The sequence below is a fragment of the Vulpes lagopus genome, chromosome 12 (assembly GCF_018345385.1).
Source record: "Vulpes lagopus strain Blue_001 chromosome 12, ASM1834538v1, whole genome shotgun sequence".
In the NCBI taxonomy this organism is placed as follows: Eukaryota; Metazoa; Chordata; class Mammalia; order Carnivora; family Canidae; genus Vulpes; species Vulpes lagopus.
Window position 1 is genome coordinate 53,395,777 of NC_054835.1, and position 24,405 is coordinate 53,420,181.

Here is a 24,405-nt window from a genome sequence, read left to right on the forward strand (position 1 = left end):
CCAAGGCCATGTCCTCCGAGGCTGTCATGCAACCGTCTTAGACATTTACGTCTTGAGCGCTGGCTCCTCCTTGAGCCCGTGAGCTCCGGGAGGACAGGGGTTGTGTCTCCTGTTCACTGGTGTGCCCCAGGGTCCAAGGGCATGCAGAAGGTGCTCGATAAACACCCAGTGAGTCAATGGGACCAGGGGGTGGAGGGGAGGGGCGCACTTGGGGGCCGAGCGGAGGGTTTCAGGGCACGGTGACTCCAGGAAGCTGAGCTGCAGGGCAGGGAGGGAAGTGTGCCCGCCCCACTGTCCCCTGAGCCCCCGCGGCTGCCACTCACAGGTCAGCTCGGCCCACTTGGCTCCCGGGTTGTTGATGCCGCGCAGCGTGAAGCCCCTCAGCCCCTCGTAGAGCAGCTCCCGGTACCGGATCCGGAAGCCCAGGAGGATGCCGTTTATCTTGTCCTCTGCAGGTGGCTGCAGGGAAGGGAGCAGGGGGCGGTGATGGGGAGGAACAGGGACACCTGAGGCTCACCCGCCTCCACGCTGCCCTCCCTGCTCCTGCGACCACAGGGCAGAGCCTGAGCGTCCACCAGGGAAAGGAATCAAAATGACACCGAGCGTTCTTAATTTACGAAGCGTTTCCAAGGGGGTGATTTCATCTCTGCAATGTTCCCCGTGAGGCAGGGAAGGACTGGGAGCACCAGGCCGTTCCCATTCCCAGAACGGGAAGGTGAGTGAGGCTCAGAGAGGGTAAGGAACGTGCCCCGGGGCGCACAGCCCACCCTGTGTGTGTGATCACCTGGGTGCACGGTCCCCCCCTCTGCCTTTTACCATTTTCTCTTGTGCTTTCTGCTCCGAGGTGGAGAAATCGGCTTTCGGGGAAGGTGGAAGCTACTTTTTATGATCCCTCTTTTTAAAATCTTGCTGCAATGGTTCCGCCTTTTATTAGCTCCTTAAACTGTCTCCCTGGCTGCTGCTGGAGCCTCCCTGGCCCCTGGGTCTCTGCGGCCCTCGTCCTGGCTTCTAGCTGCACAAAGTCACTGTCACTTGAGGGACTATCGTCCTGCAGTGAGGTCTCGGGCTGGGGAGGGGCCCTGGGCCCCTTCTTGTGTCCTCCCCAAGGGGTCTCCCGTCAGGGGGGGTGCAGGTGGACAAACATTGACGCCTGCCCCTCTGATTCCCAAAAGCGGAGACAAGGGTTTGCTGCTCTGGGGCCTCCGTGGGTGACCTGCCGGGTCCGGAGGCTGGAGGGTCCCGCAGGCACCGACGGGCAGCCTGGTCTCAGATGCATCAGGCGGGCTTCCTCAGGCCATGGCAGGACCACGGGGGAGCGGAGTGGAGGGAGGGGTCCTCTGCACCTGGACAGCGTGTTCCCGCTGTATACCGGTGTTTGCTTTCTTTACTAGGAATCCCTTCACTGAAGGTGGGCCAGGATTCATGGGGACTTGGGGGGCCCTGAGAGCCCCACACACTTTTCTATCCCAGACCCGGAGGCATTAAGCCTGACCCTGCCACTTCCTAGCTGTGTGACCAGGGCCTTTTGAGTCACGTCCCTGAGAACCCAGCCCTCATCTGCAGGAGGGGATGGTAGGGGGTAGGGATGCCTGCCTGAGAGGACCATCTGGAGAGCGGAACAACAGGCCTGTCTGTGCATGTGCGTCTAATATCCGAGCCTTGCTGGGGGCTGTTGCCTTTCTGGTCTAGGCACAGAGTGGGTCTGAGTCCTCCTGGGACACGGGCCCCTCCCGGCCTGCTGGCTGCTGGGCCATACCTGCCATCGGATCAGCACAGAGGTGGTGGTGTGGGGTGTCACGGACACAATGGTGGGCGCTTCATCGGGGGCTGGGGGAAGAGAGAGAGAGAGAGAGACGAGTGAGCTCTGGGGGCTGGAGCTTAGGCTCCCTGGGAAGCTGCAGGGACCAGATCCTTCTGCAAGTGTGCAGCCCTGACCCCATCGGGACCCATGAGCCCAGAGCCCCCTCCTCTTTGTCCCTGGACCCCAAGTCTCTTGTGCTGCTAAGCCCCACCCCCCGCCTCAGTAGCCCCTTCACTGGTTTTCTGGGGTTGACCACAAGCTTGGGGACTTCAGAGAAGGAACATATTAGGCTGCTGGGCGTGGCATGGGTGCCCGAGCCCACGGCAAAGGCGCCTGTGGCCCAATCCTCCCTGGCAGTCTGCCCTGGGAGCCAGACACAGGGCCCAGCAGGCCCCCCCGCCCCTCCCACCGCTGAGGGCCCTCCCCTCAGAAGAGAATGCCCGGTGCCCAGGGAGTGCCGGTGGGCCAAGAGAAAGAGATCTGAGGGTGGGGGGCACTGACCGGCCTGCAGAGTGGTCAGCGGCTCCGACTCTTCACTGAACTCGCTGTCCCCAATGTCATTGGTGGCCTTCACTCGGAACTTGTAGGACGTGAAAGGCTTGAGCCTATGGGGGGCCATGGGGTTCGATGAACAGAGGCATCCCCTAATGCCTCCACCTTGGCATCTCTGCTTGGAGACTGGGGAAAGGGCGGGGGGCAGAGGGTGCTGATCCCTTACACAGACGGGAACGTCAAGGCTCAAAGAGAAGGCATGTTCTAGCAGGTCCACGGGGCCCAGGCCCTACAGCCCTGACCTCAGCTCGGGGGTGGCCTTCAGCCCTGCTTATAAGCCGCGGGGGGCCCCAGGCGGCACCTGTCTACCCATCTCCAACCTCACAGGGGCAAGCCGCTCCGACACCACCCATAACTCTCCCTCTGAGCAAACTCCTTCCCCGCCCTAGAAATGCCATCCCTTTCTAGAATTTACTAAATTTAGGAAGGGTCAGGCTGCTCAAGAGTTAACCAGCACTTCATCTCTGTAAGTCTCGTTCCTCTCCAGGCAAATGCCTTCCTCTTTGATGTATTGGGGGTGGGGGGTGGGGGCGAGGAGGAAAGTATTGCTCAAAACTCTTGGTCACGTCAACCCGAATATAAAAAATACGACCCACTAGGAATTAAATTGAAGCCAGAATTTCTCAAGCAAGCTCCACTCTCCTATTACAGACGGAGAGGGGATGCTGTCTGGCCGGGAGGAATTGCTAATGAAGGATGGGGAGCCCTTGCTGAGGCGGCTTCTGGGCTCCAGAAATAGAGAATTAAGAGGCAGCCCTAACAGGGCTCCAGAGAGCAGGGAGGGAGGCGGGGTCCTGGGGGTGCGGGCTGTAGAAGACATTTGGGGGTGGGCAGGCTGCAGGTGCGAGCTCAGGGGTCCCCCACTCCCTACCCCCACCCCCCGGGAACCCCGCTGGTGCTGTATGGGCTGGCAGGGGCAGAGATGCTGGCGGACCCAGGCCTCACCTGTCCACCACGAAAGCAGAGGCGTTGTGGCTCACGGAGGCCGAGTGCAGCGCCCACCTGCCGCCGGGCAGCTCGCGGGTCTGGACGGTGTAGTAGCGCACGGGGGACAGCCCGTCACTCCCTGGCTCCCAGGACAGCAGCACGCTGCGCGCCTTCACGTCCTCCTGCTGCACCACCGGCTTGCTGGGGGGCTGTGGGCGGTCTGGGAGGGGCGGAGGGGTATGGGGCAGGGGAGTCAGCGATGCAGGGGGCGGGGGGCGAGCTTCTTCAAGGAAGAGAAGGAGGTGCTCCGGGGTCAGGCCCGGTGCCCGCTGCTCCATCTCTTTCCATGCACGCAGGTCCCAACAGCCAGCACCTGCGGTGGCTCCCGTCCTCAGGCCATTAGAGGCCCAGGTGCCGGGGAGTTTACATCTCCTGAGGGCAGCCCAACCAGGGACTGGCGGTGACGAGGTCCGAACACCCAGCTCTTTGGTCCCACCTGCCCCAGGGCCGAGATGGGGCCTCTGCTGTCCCTGACCAAGTGGGACTGAGTCCACACTTCCCAGTGGGGCTCTGCTGGACTGAGACTGCAGCCCCAGGCCCTCCTGCAGGGGTTCTCAGCCTCAGCGCTCTGGCACTTGCGGTGGAGGATTGTATGTTATGGGGCTGTCCTGTGTGCTGCAGGGTACGTAGCAGCGCCCGCTAGATGCCAGCAGTAGCTTCTTAGTTGCGACAACTATCTCCAGACATTGCCCAGTGTTCCCCGGGGGCACAGCCGCTCCTGGCGGAGACGACTGTCCTACTGGTTTTTCCTGGGGACACAGTCTAACGAACCACTTTTGCAGGAATCGGGGTCTCAGCCTGCATCAGGGGAGCCCGACCTCTGCTGAGGCACCAGCTCAGGGCAGCAGGCCAATGGCACCCAATGGACACCATCTTCCCCAAGGGGAGGGGAGAGGGGAAGGAAGCTGACCCTACATCCGAGATTTCAGCCCACTTTCCCCTCCAGGTGAGGACAGTGCGGCTCTGACCTGGCAGATCCCGTCACCCACTAGGACAGGATGGGAGCGTCCCGGTTGGCTGGGACCCTCCCTGCCTCCTCGGCCTCCCTAGCCCCAGTGGGCAGTCACCTCTCTTCTCAGTGGTCACCACCAAGGCCTCGGCGGCCTCCCCCCAGCCCTTGCGGGTCTGGGCCGTGATGCGGAACAGGTAGACGGACTCGGGCTTGAGGCCGGTGGCCGTGTACTGGCGCGCGCTGGGGGCAAGCACCTCCACCGTGGCGGCGTTGGCCGTGGAGGCGTTGAGCCGGTGCGTGACCTGGTACGCTGTGGGAAGGAAGGACACGGGCCGTGCTGGGAAGCAGGCCAGCAGCCCCCAGGGCCCCGGGATGGGGTCGTTCCTTCCTTGGCCACCACAGCATCTGCCCTTGGGCTACCCTGGCTGCTGTTGAAGCCTTTTGCTCATCGTGACTGCGGGGGGCACTCTATAGACAGAGTCTGGGACCCCGATGGCAGCCTCAGGTGAGGGGAACAGAGGCTCAGAGGGGCCAGACCACCTGCCAGGAAGTGACCAAGCTCCAATTCCAACCCGGGTCTTTCTAAGCCCTCCTGGGTCTCCACTCCCCGTTCCGAGGTGCAGGTGCAGCATTCCTGTGGGGCAGGCCCTGCGGGATGCCGGCCCTGAGGGCCACACGCCAGGCACTGGGAGCCCGAGCCACCCTTTCACGGGGGAGGGGGCTGAGGCTGGGGGGGGTCCGGCTTGCTCGCGTTCACACAGCTGCCGACTTCAACCCCGTGAGCCTGCCCCCGAGGGGGGCTGCGTGTGTGTCTGTTACTGGACGATCCTTGAATATGAAATGATGCTTCTGATCAGCAGCCTCCCCACCTCTGTGCTTTAGGTCGCACGGGCTGCACCGAGCCGGCCAGCGCGCCCTCACCTGGCCACGCTGAGGAACGGCCGCCGAGGTTTACCAGATGGCCAGTCTTGGCGGGCACATGCAGTGTTCAAGGGACACGCAGCTAATGGACACGCAGCTAAGTTCAGGTTTGAGGAACCTGAACCTGGAGGTTCAGGAGGGCCCTGCCCTCCAAACGCGATTTCTACTGGGAGAAATCAGCCTCAAAATTCTTCTGGAGGAGATGTGGACACTTGCTGAGCTGCCTTGACACCTTATGCCTCCTCCTTCTACCTGCAGCTGGGAGCACCGGAGAGGGTAGGAGGGGCTTACCAAGAATGATGCCGTTGGGAGCAGCGGGGGGCTGCCAGATAAGTCGCACGGATGTGGTCCTCACCTCTGGGAACAGGATGCCCATGGGCGGTCCCGGGACTGGAGGGGACAAAGGAGAAGCAGGTGACAGTGTAGCCGTTGCTCGGTCCCCATGCCCACACCTGGTCCAGCTCTGGGGGAGCAGGTGGGCAGGGCAGCAGGAGAAGGGCACACTCAGCCCAGTGAACTTCTGTGGGCTGCTGCTCCGTGCCCGGCTCTGGGATTCAACGCGGGACACCAAGATGCTATCGGTGAGGTTACTACCCTCAAAAACAGGCATTATTTGGCAGGAACCAGAAGGGACCAGGCTCCACCTTCCTTTAGCTCCGTGTCCGTGTATGTGGGCACATGTATGTGCGTGCACGGCTGCCCTCTGAACTGGGCGAGGCGGCCTCGTTCTGGGTCTGTGCTCTAGAAGGTGCCACTCTGACTTCCTTCCACCTGTAGGGTGAGGCGGCTGTGGGGCCCACCCTGAGCCCGGACCACTCCTTTTCCAGGGTCTGCACGGGCCCGTTGCCCAGGCCCACCCTCCAGATTTGCACCTCTGGACCGAGGGATGGCCCCATGGGAAGCGGGGTGGGGAGCTGTCTGGGGTATGTGGACGGAGGCTAAATACCACGTGCCGGAGGAGAGAATGGGAAGGGAACAGGGCAGACCAGGGGGGATGGCTGGGGGCGGCCAACTCCTCCCATGTTGCCTCATCTCAACAGAGAATTCTAAAAAGTCTGAGATTTCTAAACCTGAACTTGGCCTTCCAGGTCAAGGCAGGAGGATAAAACATATTGAATTTCATAGGCCATTAGCTTGATTTATGACTTTAGAATACGTGGCCATATGGTGTTTGGGCTTCCTTTTGTGCTCCTGTCTGGACCCCAGAAATGTTTGGGGTGGGCGGTCAGAGCATATGTGTGGGGAGAGGGGAGGGGGCAAAGGGCCTGTCGGTCAGCCTTTGATGGAAAGTTCTGCCGCAGGGATGAAGGCCTGGAGCCCCGTGGGCATTGCTCCTTTACAAACAGGACCAGGAGGCTCTTGTCCAGGAAAAATCAAGCCTTTTTCTTGCATGGAGCTTTACTGAAAGCAAACCTGCCCCAGGCAAAATACAAATCAAAACCGGGTGCAAAGTCTCTATTCTGTGCCCTTGTCCCGGAGAATATGCCAGAGACCGAATGGGATGTCAAACTGTCCTTGCATTGCTTCTGCTTCCTCAGGGATGCACAGTCTGGAATTTGATTCCCCTCGCAGCGCGCTGCTGGGTGGCCCTCACTGACCTACCTGCCTCCCACAGGAGAGGCCTGATGCCATGGTTCCCGTTGGGGCAAAGGGTGACCCCAGAGGGGCAGGGCCGGGCAGCAAGAAGAAGGGGAGGTCCCAGCCTCCCCAGGCGCATGGAGATTCCAACTCACCATCATCCAGCGTCCGTTCCAGGATGGGCGGGTGGCTGGGGCTGCCGTCCCCGATGCGTGTGAAGGCCAGCACCTGGACCTCGTAGAGCACGTACTTGCCCAAGCCTGTGAGCTGGGCGCTGCGTGACGAGTTCCCTTCCACCAGCCAGAACCGGGGCTGGGAATCCGAGTCCTTCTCCTTATACATCACCTGCCAGAGCACAGTGCAGGGGGTGAGGGCCATGGGGCTGGGGCTTGCCTGCCAGCACCTTCCCCATGTCCTCACGGCCAGGAGCTAAGCAGGTGGGAATATTGCTGGTGGACCCTGGGCTCCTTGGAGTGGCTTGGCCCCATATCCACCCCATGGGATATGGTGAAGCTGGGGCTCTGGAAGAGCCGGGAACACAAAGATGCACTGGGCCATGGATCTGGAAGCTTCCTTAGAGAGCATTCGGCTAGGAAAACAGGCTTGGAGCAGGGACACTACTTGCCCAGGGTCACACAGTCAGTAGGGGCAGAGCCAGGACATCAAGCCACATCTCCCAACCTGTGGGCCAGGCCTAAACCCTGCAGCTAGGTGCAGCTTTGGGAGCAGTTCTAGAAGGTAAAGGGCCAGCAAGGCTGGGGCAGCCAGCATGGCCTCCTGGGGGCTGCGAGGGTATTGGGGGGTGAGGGAGCTTTTGCAAGGACCTGGGCCTCCCTGGAAGCCTCCCAGCCCCAAGGGAGGATTCCTTGGCTGCCAGGCTGCCCGGATCACAGATGCTGGGATCTCCGGGGTGTCCACCCCAGTAGGCGGAGACGTGCCCCCACCCTCCGCCAGGCACCCCGGTTGGGGAAGCGGGTGACCTTGCCTCCAGGGCTCACCTTGTAGCCCAGCACGAGCCCGTTGCGGTCGGCCTCAGGGATCTCATTCCAGCGCACCAGCATGCTGCTGGACGTGGTGGCCAGCGCAGACACGTTGGTGGGGCCGGAGGATGGGACTGCGTGAGAAGGGGAGCAGAGAGAAGGCGCTCAGGACCCAGTGGGCCCCATGGGGGAAGGAGCTGTGACGCCCAGTCCCCAAAGTAGCAAATCATCCTGGAGGGATTCCTGGTGGCTCTGGAGCATCGCAGGTGCTGCTTCTGGTCTCAGATTCGCCTCCCTGTTATCCTCTGCTCAGGCCAGCGTGCACAGCAGTGGGGGTGGGGAGGGGCCAGGACGGGGAGGGACGTCCTGTATTCGTTTCTTTATTTTTAAAGATTTTATTTATTTATTCATGAGATACAGAGAGAGACAGAGAGGCAGAGACACAGGCAGAGGGAGAAGCAGGCTCCCTGTGGGGAACCCAATGCGGGACTTGATCCCAGGACCCCAGGATCACAACCTGAGCTAAAGGCAGATGCTCAACCACGGAGCCACCTGGACGCCCCAGGGACGTGTTTTAAAAGGTGCCAGGAAAAAGCCTCAGAGTGGCGAACCACACGAGGGCTGCCTGAAGGCTGGGGGCTCATATTCTGTGGTGACCCCTTGCCAGGGTCCTGTGAGCTTGCTGGTTCTGCTTCTAGAATGTTCTGAGAGCTGATCCGACCTCCCCAACTCCAGTTCTTTCAGGCATGACTGGGCATCAGGGTTAAAGGTGAGGCCACAGAGACATGGGCAGTTTGCAGGTAAAGGCTGCCTGGGCTAACTCGCAGGGGTGGGGGTCCCCAGTCCCCGGATTAGGGGAGCAGTGGGAAGATGCTGGGACACACGGCAACAGGTAGGGCGCTCTTCCGGGGTGTTGAGCGCAAACAGGACAGCGAGCCTGGGCTAGTCTGAACCACAGCTCCAGCCTCTGAGCCCCCGGAAGGCCCTGAGGGCAGAGGGACAGAGGTGGGGGTCCCTGCACCACCGGGGTGGCTGGTGCAAAGGCGTCAGTACCTGACTCCCGGGTCCTGCCCATGACCGTCTGGCTCCAGGGCCCGCTCCCGATGGCGTTGAAGGCCTGGACCTGGACGCGGTACTCCGTCCATTCCTCCAGGTCTTCGATGGTGTACTCACGCTCCACGCGGTCCTGGACCACGTGGCTCAGCGTCTTGCCGTGGCCGTCTGCCCGGCTGTATTTGATCTTGTAGCCCACCGACTCGGGGTTCCCGTTGTATTCCATCTCCGGGAGGGGCTGCGGGAGGGCAGGGCGGCAGAGCTGCCGTGAGACCGGGCCCGCCCGGCGTGTGGGGCTTCATCTGGCCCGTGCACCCTCTTCCAGGGAGCCCTACAGGATTATCACACCCACTGTCCAACCTGTCAGTGCCCAGGTGAGGCTAAGCGCCAGGGGCAGCTTAGGTTGTGTGAGCCTGTGTTTCTGGAGGCTTCCCCCCTGCCCCCTTCCCATCTCCCTGCCTGTCTGTGCCAAGCCCCAAAGAGAGGCAGCGTCCGTTCTGTGTTGGGCACCTGGCACCCGCCACCCTGCCAGGGCAGTCAGCTGGAGTCCAGCACAGACCTCTGGCCTGGGCTGTCTCTACCACCTCGCTCCTCGCTGAGGCTGCCAACACACATCTCTCACTGCCTCTATCATGCCTGCTCTCAGCTCACGCCCGCCCTCGGAGAGCAAGCGTAGGCGCCCGGCATCTCGGGCATGGATGGAGCACCAGTCCTTCCTTTAGCAGGCCTGAATCTCTCCCGCCGCTTGCTCAGCCTCCTCCTTCGGGGCAGTTTCAGCCCAGGGGGAAGACCGACTCCTCTCCTCCGCTGGTGGGGCCGTGGCTGCTGGCTCAAGGTCCTTCGGATGAACCTGGGCAGTGCTGACAGGCAGCGGGGGTGTGTGCATGTCGGGGGCACCTGCCAGCTGAGCACCAGCCTTCAGATTCTCTCTGAAGGCGGCAGAGGTGGAGCTGGGGCGTCCCTGGCCCTCACCTCCCTGCCATTCTGCTTCCCCAGGGGCTCCCCACGTTCCTGGGCCTCTGCCTCGCTCCCTGCATGCTCCCTGCCTCCTGCCAGCCCCGGCTCCTACTGACACTTAGCGAAGCCGACCAGAGACCATTAAGGCAGCAATCGATGGGCCTGGAGCTCACGCTTCCTTACCTGCGAGGGAAAGGTAACGGGCCGTGTACCATTAGCCGTGACTGGAGGAGGTGCCTGGGGCCCTGTGCGGTGCACCAATTGCCTTTTTATTCCTTCTCCAGGCCCCCTGGGCATCAGCCTCTAGTCTTTTAGTGTTTGGAAACCTTCAAGTGAGCTGGAGGGGGAAGGCAGGGAGCCGGCCCGGAGTGGGGCAGGGCCTAGGAGGGAAGGGGCCGAGCGAGCAGTAGTGGGGCTGCCCATGCCCAGGAGAGCCTGCCCGTGGCTCGAGGGTCCGCCGACAACCTGGGAGGGGAATCATAATGACTAACTACCCTTTGTTCGGGGCTGATGGTGCCATGAGCTCCTTCTAGCAGCATCCACCTGAGTGAAAAGGAGTAGTGGCTTTCTGGTGGATCCCACGGCATGGTGTTCTGCAAACTTGTGTTTTGTGCAAGTGGTAAGAGGTCTCAGGTGGAGACAAAACAGAGTCAGGAGGCCAGACTGGCCGGTGGAGCGGGCTCAGGCAGGCTCTCCCCAGTGCTCTCACAGGAGAGGAGCCAGGCTGCGTGGGCCTGTTCCCCACATTCGTTTGTCTCAGAATTCCTGTGTGCCCCTCGCGCCTCTGGGATCACTGCTTTGTGGGGCAGCAGTCGGGAAAACACTGTCCTGGGGGAATGGTGTCGGGGAGAAAGGTTCTCTCCCGATCCCCGGAAGGTGGGGTGGTGGTGGTGTGTTCGGTGCTTAAGGCTGTGGATTCTGGGGGGCCGGGCTCCCTGGGCTGGGAAACCGAGCCTTGCTATTAACTAGAGGAGGTGGGAGGATGTTGGCGGGGGCCAGTGGGTGGGACTTGGGTCAGTGATTTGACTGCTCACTGCCTCAGTTTCCCCATCTGGAGAGTAGGGGCCAGGATCACTCTGATGTCACAAGCCCGTGGAGAGGGTTCTGGGCCTGACTTTGAATAAAGCGCTCAGAACCGTGCCTGGCAGGACAAAGCCCTCAGGATGTTCGTATTATTGCCTTGTGCGGGGTCACCTGGGGTAATGGTCCTCAACATGCAGCTCTGACCTGTGGGGGCTGGTCTCTTGCACCTGCCCCTCAACCTCAGAAGCAACCCCTCACTCTCTGACTTGGTGCAGGAGACAACTTACACCTGAACCCCAGGCCCACCACTCACTTGGGAGCTGTGTGGCCACAGCTGTGAGGTCCTAACCTCTCTGATCCTCAGTTTCCTTAGCTGTAAATTGGGGCCATAATGTGTCCTTTGCAGGATGACCGGGTGGATTAAATGGAAGAAAACATGTCAAATGCCGGGCACCTGGCAATGCTCACTAAACAGTGTTTTCTAGCTGCTTCTCACAGAAGGCATTTGTTCATTTGGCTCAGATTGATTATCAGGCACCTTAAAAGAGCGAGGTGTTAAGGGAAGGGAGCTGCGGGTATTCTGGTGAACCTCCCCCTCTTCAACGTGACCCCTTGGAGGAAATGACCTTGGCAGGGTGACAAGGACCAAGGAGCCATCCCACACCCACCGGCCCTCCTGGGAGCCTCACCATCCAGCGGAGCCACAGGCTGGTCTCGCTGGCCGTGCGCAGGGTCACATTGGCCGGGGCCATGTCAGGGGGTGCCTGGAGCGTCTGGATCTTTCTAGAAGGCTGGCTGGGTGGGCTAGTGCCCACGATGTTCACCTGGCGCATTCGGAAGCTGGGGTGGGGGAAGGGAGCAAGCAAGATGATGAGGGCAGGACCCCAGGACCGAAGCCCGTCCCAGTCTGGGGAGCCCCCACCCCTGCCCTGGCATCCTGCCCTGTTACCTGTAGTAGGTGAAGGGGTTGAGCTCGGGCACCTCCATGGAGCGGGCATCGGGCTCGTTGGTGAGCTGGTGAACCAGCAGCCACTCCTCTCCCTCCCCAACCACGCCTACCTGCAAAAGGGAGACACCCTTAGACCTGCCCAGCCTGTGGGGCTGAGATGTCCTGTGCCCCAGGTTCCAGGAGGTAAAGCCCAGCCCGTGGAAGGTCTTAATTCAATCCTAGGGCCTGGAGGGTCCAGGGAATTTGTAACTTAAGTGCCTGAGTTGTCTTTCCAGGCCCTTACCCGTGACTTCAAGCACAACCCCGAGCCGTCTTGCATCAGAATCTGGTGCAACGCTTTCTAGAAACCCAGCCCAGGGCCCTGCCCTAGACCTAGCCCATCAGAAGCCCTGGGGGTGGTACCCGGGGATCTGGGTGTTTAACAAACTCCCTGGGGGATTCTGCTGAACACCCTGGCAGGCTTCTAAAACCCCAGCTAAATCAGAATTGGAATTTCTGGGGGTGTGGCCCAGGCGTTGGCACTTATGAAGGCTCCCGGCGGGGAGCCCAAGCCGAGACCCACCACTTACAGGGCTAGAGGCAGCAGCCGTGTATTTCTCCAGGCCAGCCAGCCCTCACCCGACCCAAGGGGACTGCTGTGTGTGTGCAGGTGTGTGTGGACGGCGGTGAGGTGGAGGGCAGGCCTACTGGGAACATCTGGCCATCCGACAGCTGCATATGAAAATACGCGGGGACACGTATGGTTTGCTCTCAGGAGCACGGGCATGCCCGGGGCCAGGGAGCAGGCTGCGTGGGCTGCAGGGCTCCCCGGCAGCAGGTGTTACCTGGGCCTCCACCAGCCAGCGCGAGATGGATGTTTTCCCATCGTAGCCTGGCCTGAACTGCAAGGTCACGGAGCGGGGGCCGATGTTGGAAATGCCCAGGTTGGTGGGGGCCCCTGGGAGTTCTGGAAAACAGCGTGGGAAAGGAGGTCAGCTGACGAGAAGGTCCCTTCTGCATGGACTAGGACTCCGGGTGAGGGGCTGTGTGTGCTCTACCCCCCTGAGGTAGGGCTGGGGGCTGGGAGGGCCTCCCAGGGCCAGGGGGAGGCTGACTGGGGCCAGGACAGGCAAGGGCTTCCCCAAAGAGTCTCCTGCTCCATTCACACACACCCCCTTTCAGCCCTCCCAAACCCAATCATGGCTGAAGATTAGAAGGACGGGTGGGGGTAGGAGGCAGCCCCTATTTTATTGACCAGGAACCTTGGGATTCAGGATGAACAGAGAGTACAGATTCCGGAAGCTGGACTGTCTTTAGTTGGAATCCTACTCTACTGCTCCATGCTGTGTGTCTTTGGGCAAGTCACCTAACCTTTCTGTGCCACAGTGTCCTCCTCCGTCAAATGGCGATGATAATATTATTTACCTCAGGGTTGTTGTGGGGACTAAGTGAATTGATATATATGGCGCACTTAGCTCCAGGCATAAATATTTGTTAGTGTTATCATCAGTTGGGGTTGACTGGGCTCGAGTATCTCAGCCATCTCGGAGCAGGGAGGGCAAGGGGCAGGTCGAGAATCCTGGCTGGGTCCGATAAGCATACACCCACAGACCCAGCCAGGACCATGTGGTTATCTAGTCCACCTCCCATAGATACAGATGGGGAAACTGAGGCACAGAGGGGACACTTGGACTTGCTTGAGGTCACAGAGCTTGGCAGAAGCAGGGCTGAGAGTAGATCTCAGCTGGTTCTTTATACCAGGTTTAAGATTATTCCCACCTTACTCTACCCCTTTCCCAGCCAACACGTCCACTGGTTGGAATCCCATTAGGACTTCCTGGGCGACAGTGAGAATTCTTCCCTTGAATCAGAGATACCACTGCTTGATGCAGACCCTGATGTGGGATGGGGGCGGGTGAGACAGGGGTGGGGGGTCCTGGGGGACCATGCTTTTCTGACAGCCAATGGGAGGAAGCAGCAGTGAGCCCAGCGAGCCTCCATCCAGAGACTTGGGATCATGAGACGCAGGCCTGCTCTGGGGGAAGCCCAAGGGACCATGGACCCCAAGGCACGGGAGAGAGCGAGCTCTGGGGGAAGAGAACCACGGGATTCCTGAGAAAAAGAGAAGCCTCCTGGTCATGAGGACCATGAGAGGCCAGCAGTCCTGCCCTGAGAGTGGGCACCCACCTGGAGGCACCCCGGAGGAGATGGTGGACGCGGACACCTGGCCCTGGCCCTTGGCGGTCATGGCGGCCACCTCGATGGTGTAGGTGGTCAGCGCGGTGAGGCCCGTGACGCGGTACTCCAGGGTCACGTTGGGTAGGTAGTGGGTGACGCGGGTGTTGGTTCGGTTATACTCCTCCCAGGAGATCCGGTACCCTGGGGAGAGCCCCCAGTTGTGGCGTGAGCTGGGCTGTGACCAACGCTGGCTCTGGCCCTTCTGCTCTGCTTCTCCCTCCTTCACTAGTCCGGCAGTTAGGTGGGTGTTGGGTGCAAGGTCGCTGTGGGAGCTGGGAAGCTCGCCTGGGGCCCCAGGTGGAACTTGGGTGGGATGCCCCTGTTGGGTGGGGATGGTGGGAGGGAGCGAGTCATCACGGCAGCTGCTGGGGGCCTCCGCCGGATGACCCGGGACGTGCTACAGAGCAGAGGGACTGAGGACCCCCTCCGTGTACTTTCTGAGAAAGCGCGGTCGGCCGGGAGGTTTCGGATGAACGCCAGTCGGAGGGATGGACTCGATGCACCTGTCTCACCCCCTGGTGCAGTACCGCCTACCTGTGAGGATGCCATTCTTCTCTCCTGGCTCTTGCCAGCTGACCTTCAGGGAGGTGTCCAGGATTTCACTGAAGCTCAGGTGTCCCACGGGACCAGGCACTGTACCCCGAAAAGGCCCCCCCGCCAAGCACATTAGAGCCAGAGAGAGGCCACTGTCTGCAAGACAACCCGCGGTGCTCCAGGGTCACCCCAGGGTGGGGGACAAGGCGGGGATCGCCCTGTACCCAGAGCGCTCAGCCTGGCTTTTGGGTGTGTGGGTGTGTGGGTGGGGGGGGCAGGGACAGCAGAGGCTGGGGGGTGCCTACCATCCTCATGGGTGCGCACCAGCTGGGGGGTGCTCCGAGGCCCGTCTCCAGGAGTAGTGAAGCACAGCACGGAGGTGAAGTACTCGGTAAACTTCTTCAGGCCAGACACGAAGCCCACGTGGATGCTGTCTTGAAAGTTGGGCCGGGCAGTCACCATGGTCACCTCCTCTTCCTGCTCCGGCTCCCAGGCAATCAGCTGGGGAGAGGCCAGCAATTCAGGCAGGGCAGCAAGAATGTTCCAGAAGAGGCCGAGCTCTCTCCCACAGTCTGGGCCAACGGACAGAGAGAGTCTAGGAGCCCAGCTCCCCGGGCTCCCTCCTCCCAGGAAAGGGAAGGCCGCATAGACACCCACAAGCCACGGGCACCCATCCTTCTGGGAGTTCACTTCGGTGTGCTGTTCGGCCGCCGAGCAACTTAGAGCAAGGCACGGGGCTGAGTGCTCTCCACGAGTGATCTCTCACCAGGGTGGTTTTTTTTTTTTTTTTTTTACACCAAACTCGACTACATAATTTGCAGATTCAGTGCAAAAGGAAAACAGAGGGTTCCCTCGTTTAAAGATTTTTAAGAAATGCAAGGCGACGCCAGCCGAGCATCGAACAGAACCAGGGGGGGTGCTGCTGCTGGTGGTGCTGGGGAGTCCCTCTGAGCGAGGAGCCTGCCCTGCGTGTTACGGATGAGGACGCGGGCTCAGCGGGGCTCAGCGACTCCCACGATACCACACAGCTTAGTGGGGAGCCGAGAGGCTCCGACTCCAACACCGGGGCGCCTACAGCTTTCTCCTCCTGGGCTGGGCAGGGTCTCCCCAGGAGTCCCCGCACACAGCTGCCACGTCAGCTCGTCCTTTCAGCTTGTCCCAAGCTGGGCTTTCGGTCTGAGACAGGACCTGGTGGTGGGGTGTCAGCAGGAAAAGCCCGTCTGGCAGCGTGGCTTTCCCATCTGCCTTCCCCTCTGCACCCCCCACCTGTGACGCAGGCACTTCCTGCCTCGCCTTCCTTCTTGCCTCTTGATGTCACCTCACACTCCTGTTTTCTGGGCCCTTCATCTGTCTCCAACAATGACAGCTGGTCTCAGAGAGTTCCTCGTTTATTTGAAGTTGATTAACTAGCAATTAATGGTGAAAAGCAACACTTGATGAGTTTTAATAACCACGGGTATTTATAGATATAAAACAATACCGCGCTGATGTCTCCTGATTAACTCGCCCCTGTAACAATGCTTCATCTTCTCCTTTTCGTGGCCGCGTGTTTATAGAGGATGTTTGGAAATTTAATTGGTATTGTGAAAAGATAGCCTATAGCAAGTTAATTAGACACTAATTAGACCCTAAAAATACTAATCAGAAATACTAAGTGGCATTTAATAAGTATGTTAAATATCCTCCTTATTTTGGTTATCTTGTTTCAGAGCAATTAAATTGCCGAACTTCTTTGGAGTAGATTAAGAAACAAGTTTAATGTTTTAATTTAATTTAATTAATGTAAATTTGAATTAATTACGCCGGTAGAATTAATTGTGTGGTGTGTTCCCCAGCAAGTGCAAAATCTGGGTAAATATTATTTTATTGGGTTTAGGCTAATTATTATCACTACCATTATTTTAGAAATAAAGGACAAAGACTATCTTTACAGGTGCCTTAAGACAACATCACCGGGAGTTGTCTTCAAAAATGACCCAGCAGTGCACAGGGTGGTGGCCGTGTGGTTTTCTGAATAAGGACTTCATCATCTCATGGCTCTAGAGCCGAAGTCCAAGGCGGCTTCAGAATATTTACTCTGGGATGTGAGCCACTTGTCATTCTCTAGCTGCGTGTGAAGAGGATGAGGGTTAGCGTTAAGAGGTTTCTTCCTCAGGCCAGGAAGACGACAGACTTGCCTTCCGTACCTTCTGTTCCCTGAAAGGAGCAGGGCTCACTTTGCTCAAGTGAATGCACTGCAGGGTTACCGTCCGATGAGCTCATACTCTGGCACTGGAGTAGAACTATCGCCAGCCAGTCCCATTGCATCATCACAATGAGGACTGGATGGGCATCACTGCCCTGTCCTCCTGCAGGAAGGGAAATGACAACCACAAAGGTTGAGGCCTGGTTGGTGCCCATGGGCCTGCCAGGGGCTGGCTTGGGATCTCTGGGTCCCCCTCCCCTGACCCACTGGCTCAGACCCTGCATGAAGGCCTCTGCCTTCCGAGGTACACACAGCGGCTAGGTGAGCGTCAGGGTTTCTCTTTGCAGTCCACATGCTTGCTCTTGTTAGGCAGGGTCCGTGCTGATTTACTGGATCAGGTCCTTGGTCTCGGTGTAAGCAGACTGGGCTGCCCTGAGCATGGTTGGGGGTGTGGGAGTTATTGTGCTTGGGGAGCAGCACCAGATCTAGGTTCCTGGGACTGGCAACTCTGCTGTGGAAAGCAGAGGAGAGAAAGGAAAACAGAACCCTGCTCTGCTACTTCCTGGGTGACCCTCGGAAAGTCAATCGACCTCTCTGAGCCTCAGACTATTATAGGGAACAGTGATAGCTGCTTTGCTGGTTGCTGGGAGAAGTGATGTGCCTCTTGTTTCTGGGGATGAGAGGGTAAGGGTGGTTCCTATGGTCTGATAGGTGCTGGAGTTAACAAAAAAAGTAGAGGAAATTCTCTCCTTTCTTCTCCTTTTGTCTTTCCCTCTCTCTCTCTTTCTATCTCTTTGCATGTGAATGGATTCACACGAAACCTTCTGGAAGGATACGCAGGAAATTAGCAACAGTGGTTACCAAGAGCCGGGAGAGTTTCAGGGTTGGGTGGATGGAACAGAACCAGATGACGAACTGCAGTGGGGTGGGGGATTTCTGCTACACGTTTATCTTTTCACTTTCACTGGGTTTTGAATCGTGTAAATACGTTTCCTGTTTAAAAAATTAAATTAAAAAATTAAAAAAATAATAGAGGGATTTGGCAGCAGTAGGAAAATTATATATATACATTTCTCCTTTGATCCAGCAACTCCTTTCTATGAATCTATTCCAAAGTTAAATGTGAAAAATATGAAAAGATATATGCACAGAGCTACTCACTGCAGAAATGTTTATTATAGTAAAAGACTGGGAACAACCCAAATGTCATCACTGGGCAGCTGGTTGACCAAACTATGGGAGAGCCACATAATGGAGTCCAATAGAGATGTCAGAAAGGGAGCCAGGAATCTCTTTATTCCTGTGGAGTGATCCCCAAGATATAATGTAAAGAAAGGAGCAAGATGAAGAAAGTGTGTAGAGTGTGCTGTCATTTATCTAAGAAGGGGAGGACACACATTTATATATATATATAAATGAGTGAGTGCAGGTGAGTGCAGGGTTTCTCTTTGCCGTCCACATGCTTGCTCTTGTTAGTCAGGGTCATATATATATATATTTGCATTTGTTGATGTTAAAGAAATGAAAGGAAAAACCAAACCAAACAACCAAAAGAAATCATACCTACAGTGGGGGTGGAGATGTCATTGGCGGGGTGGGGGAGTGCGGAATGGACCAGAATTCAGGCTGATTTTCTCTGAATTTGCTTTGTATATTTAACTTTGGAACCATGTAAATATGATGCATAATTATAGAACAAAATTAAATAAAAAAAAATCAATCCCTCAAAATAGAAACCAAAATTGAACAAATGAACCTAATGGTGTATTGAGCTGTAGCAAAATTACACAAACTATTTCAAGAGACTCTGTAGCACAGCCATGAGAAGTCCATCCCTAGCAGGACACAGAAAGCACCGTAAATAATCTGACCTGGTCTTTGGTAGTCCCTGTGGCGGTATGACCCTTCTGAAACTGTTGTGGGTGTTTTTTTTGGGGATAAAGTAGGCAGGGAATTATGGTGGTTGGTACAGGAAATGGATTCAGTATGGAGCACAGGGAGACAAAAGACCAATAGCATTATTAAAGAGCTTATAACCCTGAAATTGAGTTGGGAGTATCAGTATGTGTCTTATCTGAAGAGGAAGAGGAGGAGGAGAAGGAGGAAGAGGAGGAGGAGGAGGAAGGAAGGAAGGAAGAGGGGAAGGAGCAGCATTTCCGAGCTGTCCATTAACAGAGCCTAGAAATGGCATTCAGTGCAAGCACAAGGAACACCCCTGGCGCCCAGATTGTGGTACCTAATTATCATTTCTGCCTGAAAGGAACAAGATTCCCTGAAGGCACAGCTGATCCCAGGGATGGTACAGGAACCGGAGACAGCCTGGACCATCCTGTCTGGTCACAAGGAAGCTATCAGGCTGCTGGGGCCCGGTCAAAAGGACTCACCAACCTAAGAGGTCAAGGCTGGATCAATCTGGCATCAACACGAATAATAACAGCCGTGGGTTGAAACATATCAGATGTGTTAAAAAGCCACGAGTACAAAAAAAAATCCACGAGCACAAAAAAAAATCCACGAGCACAAAAAAAAAATCCACGAGTACATAATACCACAAGAGAACAAAATAAAAAAGATGCTCCCCCCCACCTCCATCCAAACTCCTGTCACTTTTAGGAGATGCCAAGGAATGACATTTGTTACCCTGAAAATTGGCAAGTGATGGAAAAGGACTGAGCTCTGACCATGCTTTTTCCTAGACGAGCTGAACCTTCAGGCAGCCAAAAAGTTGGTAAGGGGAAAATTCTTTTATTGGAAAATGTTTCAGCTCATACATCAAGGAGAAATTATAATATTTGACTGTTCTCATTTTGCAATGCTATTGAAATAATAGATCACCCAGGGTGGTCAATGGTCACCACACGATTGTAAGAGAGAGAGAGCCAGACGTTAGCCCTTCTGATGTAAATGCACTACACCATCTAGGAAATAATATTTGGGCAAAACCATGAAATCATCAAACCTGAATCTGATCAAGCCTCTAGTTCTCTTTTTTTGTTGTTGTTGTTAAAGATTTTATGTATTTATTCATGAGACACCCAGAGAGAGAGGCAGAGACAGAGGCAGAGGGAGAAGCAGGCTCCATGCAGGGAGCCTGATGTGGGGCTGGATCCTGGGATCGCAGGATCACACCCTGGGCCGAAGGCAGATGCTCAACCACTGAGCCACCCAGGCACCAAGCCTCTGGTTCTGAGTTCCAATTTACTGTGAATACAGCGTTCTGAGGAATGTGTTAAATGACCCCACAGAGAGGCAATCAGCAAAATCCAGGCTGTGGAAAATTCTATAGGGCAAATAAATGAGTAAGTTTCTTTACTAAATAAATTACTAGAAAGAGAGAGAGAGAATCTAGAGATCAGCTGAGACCTAAAAAAAAAAAAACCAATAAATTGCAGGCATGCGGACCTCATTTAAGCAACTAGTAAAAGAAACGTGAGTGCTGACTGCGTATCTGATGACATCAAGGGGACTGCTGATATTTTTAGGCACGCTGATGACAATGTGGGCACTGCGGTTGTGTTTCAAACAGAGGCCTTTGTAATATTTCTCGGCAGAAATATTTATGGATGAAACGACATGACGGCCTGGGACTTGCTTAACAATATTCCAGGGCAGAGGCCGGGGGTCAGGGAATAGATGGAACACGTTTGGCCACGAGCTGGTAATTGCTGAAGCTGGGATACGTCAGGGTTTTCTAAAGTCATTATCGTTTTCCCTCTACTTTGGTAGAGGTTTGGAAATTTGTAACAATTCAAAGAGGATGGGGAGTCTATTCTCATTGGAGGAATGCAAGGGACAGGTACTGCTGCTTTGTCCCTGTGATGCTGCACGCCAAGGAAGCAAGAAACAAAATCCCTGCTTGAATCCATTTGTACTTAAGCGGGAAAAAAAAAATCAAAGTGTGGTTATTATTTTACAGTTAAATCATAGGGCACATTTTCTTTCTTTCTTTTATCTATCTACCTATTTATTTAGAGAAAGAGAGAGTGTGTGTGTGTGTGTGTGTGTGTGTGTGTGTGTGTGTGTGAGCAGGGGGAGAGGCAGAAGGAGAGGGAGAGAGAATCCTTTAAGACTCTCTGCTGAATGGGGAGCCCTAACTCAGGCTGGATCCCAAGACCCTGAGATCATGACCTGAGCTGAAATCAAGAGCCAGATTTTAACTTACTGAGCCACCCAGGTGCCCCGACATACTTTCTTTTTAAAGATTTTTATTTACTTATTTGAGAAAAGGAAAGAGAGAGAGAGAGCGAGCACATGAGCAGGGTGAGGGACAGAGGACAGGGAGAAACAGACTCCTTGCTGAGCAGGGAGCCCTATGTGGGGCTCCATCCCAGGACCCTGAGATCATGACCAGAGCTGAAGGCAGACGCTTAACCGACGGAGCCACCCAGGTGCCCCCATATTTTCTTTTCAATGCAAGAACAGGTGCAGGCCCTGGAGTTTGAATCTGAGCTTTGCAGTTGTCTGGCTTTGAATACGTTACTTGCCTCTCGTGCCTCAGTTTCCTCCTCTGTAAAATGGGGTGAGGACGAAAGACTTCTGAAAGAAGTCTTCTGAGAGACGAGGGCGAGGCAAGCCTTAGCATCCTGCCAGGCTTGCAGAGAGCGCCCTGCCAGTGTGAAAGTGCACCCCCTGCGCTCAGAATGTCTGGGTGGGCCGTCCCCACTGATGTTTAGGGAGCAGCCACGGGTGCTGGACACCAAGCAGACCCAGACATCATCAGGTGGGCTCCTGCAGCCTCTGTCCTGGTCACTGCCCTAATTGTCCTGGCCAGTAGGTCTGGCAGGAGCCATCTGCCTTAGAAGTTTGCAGCCCGGCCCCATCCTCCCCACCCCCAATTTGTGCAAGAAAACTTAGAACTGGCAGCAGGAAGCTAATTGTTCCCAGCTCAGCTCCTCTGCTTCTCAGCGCTGTGCGAGCCTCCCCTTCCCTCCTCTGCCTCCCCCTAGAGTCCCAATTAGGAGGCTTTTCCAGCCAGCCAGCCAGTCGGTGTTCAGCTGCAGCACCCTGCCCCAGGACAGCCCTGCTCGGCCCTGGCACCCTGCCTGCCTGGGAGCGAGCGGGCCGTGGCAGGGCTGTCCCCGGCTCGAGCCCATCCCTCCGTTATTTGCAACGCCAGCAGAAAATGCTCTCTGTGATTTAATCTCAGTCCCTTTCCACCCCAGCCACCCACCTCCTTGCAGGAATAAGGGCTAAGGCCGCCGGTCCTAGAAATCATCTTGCGTGTCCCGTGCGCGCAAACACGGAACAGAGGGAGCCCGGGAGCCTTCTGGAAGTGGCCGCGGTCACCATGAGGTCACCAGATCCCTGGGCTCAAAACCAGAGCCTGTAGTGTTTCTCCTTCAAGGCCTGCTTCCCCAGGGCACCCCCCTCAAATGCACCCCCCCACCTCTAGGAGGGAGCCTAGGGCATCCTCTCACCCGCCTCATGTGCTGTGCACTCGGTCTTCCCTTCTCCCGGGGGGAGGCTGGTATGGTGCTCCCCGCGGGGCCAGAGCAGGGACCCCAGCTCCAGAGCGAGGTCTGGGTTCCAGGAGGGGATGGTTGAGAAGTCCTGACTCCATCGCAGCAGATTTACGGCCGCTGCTACCGCTCTTGAACAACTCCTACCATTACTGCTCTGACTAGTCGTCACGGGCTGAGCTGCTTCCCCCCATCCACCCCTCAAATTCACACGCTGGCGTCCTAACCCCCAGGGCCTCAGGACGTGACTGCATTTGGAGAGAAGGTCTCTAAAGAGGCAGTGGAGTTAAAAGGAGGTCAGTAAGGGGGGCCTTTGTCCAGCAGGACTGGGGTCCTTACAAGAGGAGATGGGGACCCACGCCGGGGAGAGACCACACGTGGACGCAGGGAGAAGGGCAGCTGCGGCCCTAAAGACGGCGGCCTAGTGGGGCCCTGCCCACACCCTGATCTCCGACTTCCAGCCCCGGAACTGGGAGGAAATCCGTTTTTGATGTTTGAGCCCCCCGCACGGCGGCACCTGGTTCGGGCAGCCCGATGGGACGAGCCCATCCCTCCTATCGCTTGCAGAGCCCTTGTGTGTGTGTCACCAGGCTCGATGGATCACAAATACTCTCGCATTTAATCCTCACGCAGCGCCAAGGAGTAGGTGTTGTTATCATCCTCACAAATGAGGGAGTGGGAGTTTATTTGGGTTTTCCAGCCGCTCAAACAGCGCAGATAGGACGGCTTAATAAACATGGATCGAAGGAGGGAGGCTCAGACTGATCGTAGGACTCGTCCAGGGAGCCAGCAAGAGGCAGAGCCAGAGCCAGGATCTTAACCCACATCTGTCAGGGTCCCAGTCCCATGCCCTTCACCACACTCCCTGGGGAGGGGGGGTTCAAGAGCAGCCCAAGGACGTGTGTCCCAGTGGGATGCCTGTTAGAGCCACAGCTTGGCAGTAAGAAGAGGATTCTGGATTTTTCTGAGGCCGCGGCTACGCCCAGCTGCTCCTGAGCTTGAAAGAAATCTGGTTTTGCTTATAGCCCAGCCTCACCGAGAAAGCTCCTCTGCACTGGGTCACAGACGGGGAGGTGGCCAGACCCCCCACAGCCTCAGAGGGAGCCTGCAGGCCCTCCACCTTGGTCACGTGCCCCCTGCTTGGCCTGAACCAATGACTCCAGAAGCACAGGGGTCCCTCACCTTTCCCCCTGCAACCTCCTCAGCCTGCGGCCTCCCTCGTAGAATCCCCAGGCTTCCTCTTGGGGGTGGGGAGGGGCCCCACGTACCTTGTAGCCCTGGTTGATGCCATTGATGAACTGGGGGCTGGGGGCATTCCAGGTGAAGCGGATGGTCGTGGAGTTGGTGGCTTCCGCGTGCACATTGCCAGGAGGGACGGTGGGGACTAGGGGAGGGCAGCCGGACAGGGGTGGGGTGGGGTGGGGTGAGGATACAGGAGGCAGAGTCAGTCAGTCTTGACCACTTTAGTAGAGAAAACACAGGGATGGGGTCTACAGACTCTGCTTTGCCCCCCCTTCCCTCCCCCTCCCCCTGCTTTGTGGACTTGAGGCACCTCTTTCTCTCCATTAGTCTGGCTTCAATAGAACTCGCCTGACCCATTTCGCAGGGGACCAGTAAACGGAAACGATGGATGTGAAAGCGCTTGTGGGAGGCTGGTACGGACACACTGGACTCGAGCCGTTTCGTGATCCAGTTAACGTGGACAACACAGAAGGTCCCCGCACCTGAAGCGTCTGCCTTCAGCATGCTCCCCCCCAACAACTCTTCTGCCCCTGAGCACCCTCCCGCTCCCACGGGGTAGCCAGGCCCCGGCGGGCAACAGCTCAGGACTGGATGGACCGGGTGCCGTGGCCAAGGCAGGACAGGACAGGTACAGGAGCCACAGGTGCGGGCCTGGGAGAGCGAGAAGCACCAGCTCCTCCGTGGTCACGATCCCCACCCACCTCCCTGCAGCGTCCACTCGGTGACTTTGCTGCTGTAGACACCCAGCCCGGCGCTATTGTAGGCGGCCACCTCGATCTCGTAGTTGGTCCAGATGATGAGGTCCTCCAGCAGCAGGTTGTTGACGTCCGCATCCGTGATGTTCTTAAACTGGTACCCGACGGGCAGCCCGGCCAGGCAGTACCTGCGGGGAAAAAGGCAGGGTGCGGTGCATCAGAGTCAGCCGGCTGGGCGCGAGCCCAGGAACCATGGGTGGCAGCGCACGTGCTCCATCCCCACGCCATCTGCTGTGGTGGCCGCTGTGCACGTGGCTGCT

At 57.2% G+C, this 24,405-nt stretch overlaps 1 protein-coding gene across 2 annotated transcripts in view; it reads right to left on the reverse strand.

The window, feature by feature from the left end:
- Positions 1-24,405, reverse strand: part of SDK2 (sidekick cell adhesion molecule 2) — a 259,234-nt gene that overhangs the window by 40,193 nt on the left and 194,636 nt on the right. For both annotated transcript variants that reach the window (XM_041725835.1, XM_041725834.1), the window contains exons 17-33: positions 24,092-24,273; positions 23,417-23,532; positions 14,810-15,005; positions 14,505-14,603; positions 13,920-14,111; positions 12,578-12,699; positions 11,754-11,863; positions 11,494-11,644; positions 8,825-9,062; positions 7,790-7,905; positions 6,947-7,136; positions 5,505-5,603; positions 4,408-4,602; positions 3,299-3,500; positions 2,303-2,406; positions 1,757-1,827; positions 324-459 (exon numbers count right to left, since the gene is read on the reverse strand). In XM_041725835.1, the coding sequence (XP_041581769.1) occupies positions 324-459; positions 1,757-1,827; positions 2,303-2,406; positions 3,299-3,500; positions 4,408-4,602; positions 5,505-5,603; positions 6,947-7,136; positions 7,790-7,905; positions 8,825-9,062; positions 11,494-11,644; positions 11,754-11,863; positions 12,578-12,699; positions 13,920-14,111; positions 14,505-14,603; positions 14,810-15,005; positions 23,417-23,532; positions 24,092-24,273 (2,519 nt within the window). The remainder of the gene's footprint in view (positions 1-323; positions 460-1,756; positions 1,828-2,302; positions 2,407-3,298; positions 3,501-4,407; positions 4,603-5,504; positions 5,604-6,946; positions 7,137-7,789; positions 7,906-8,824; positions 9,063-11,493; positions 11,645-11,753; positions 11,864-12,577; positions 12,700-13,919; positions 14,112-14,504; positions 14,604-14,809; positions 15,006-23,416; positions 23,533-24,091; positions 24,274-24,405) is intronic.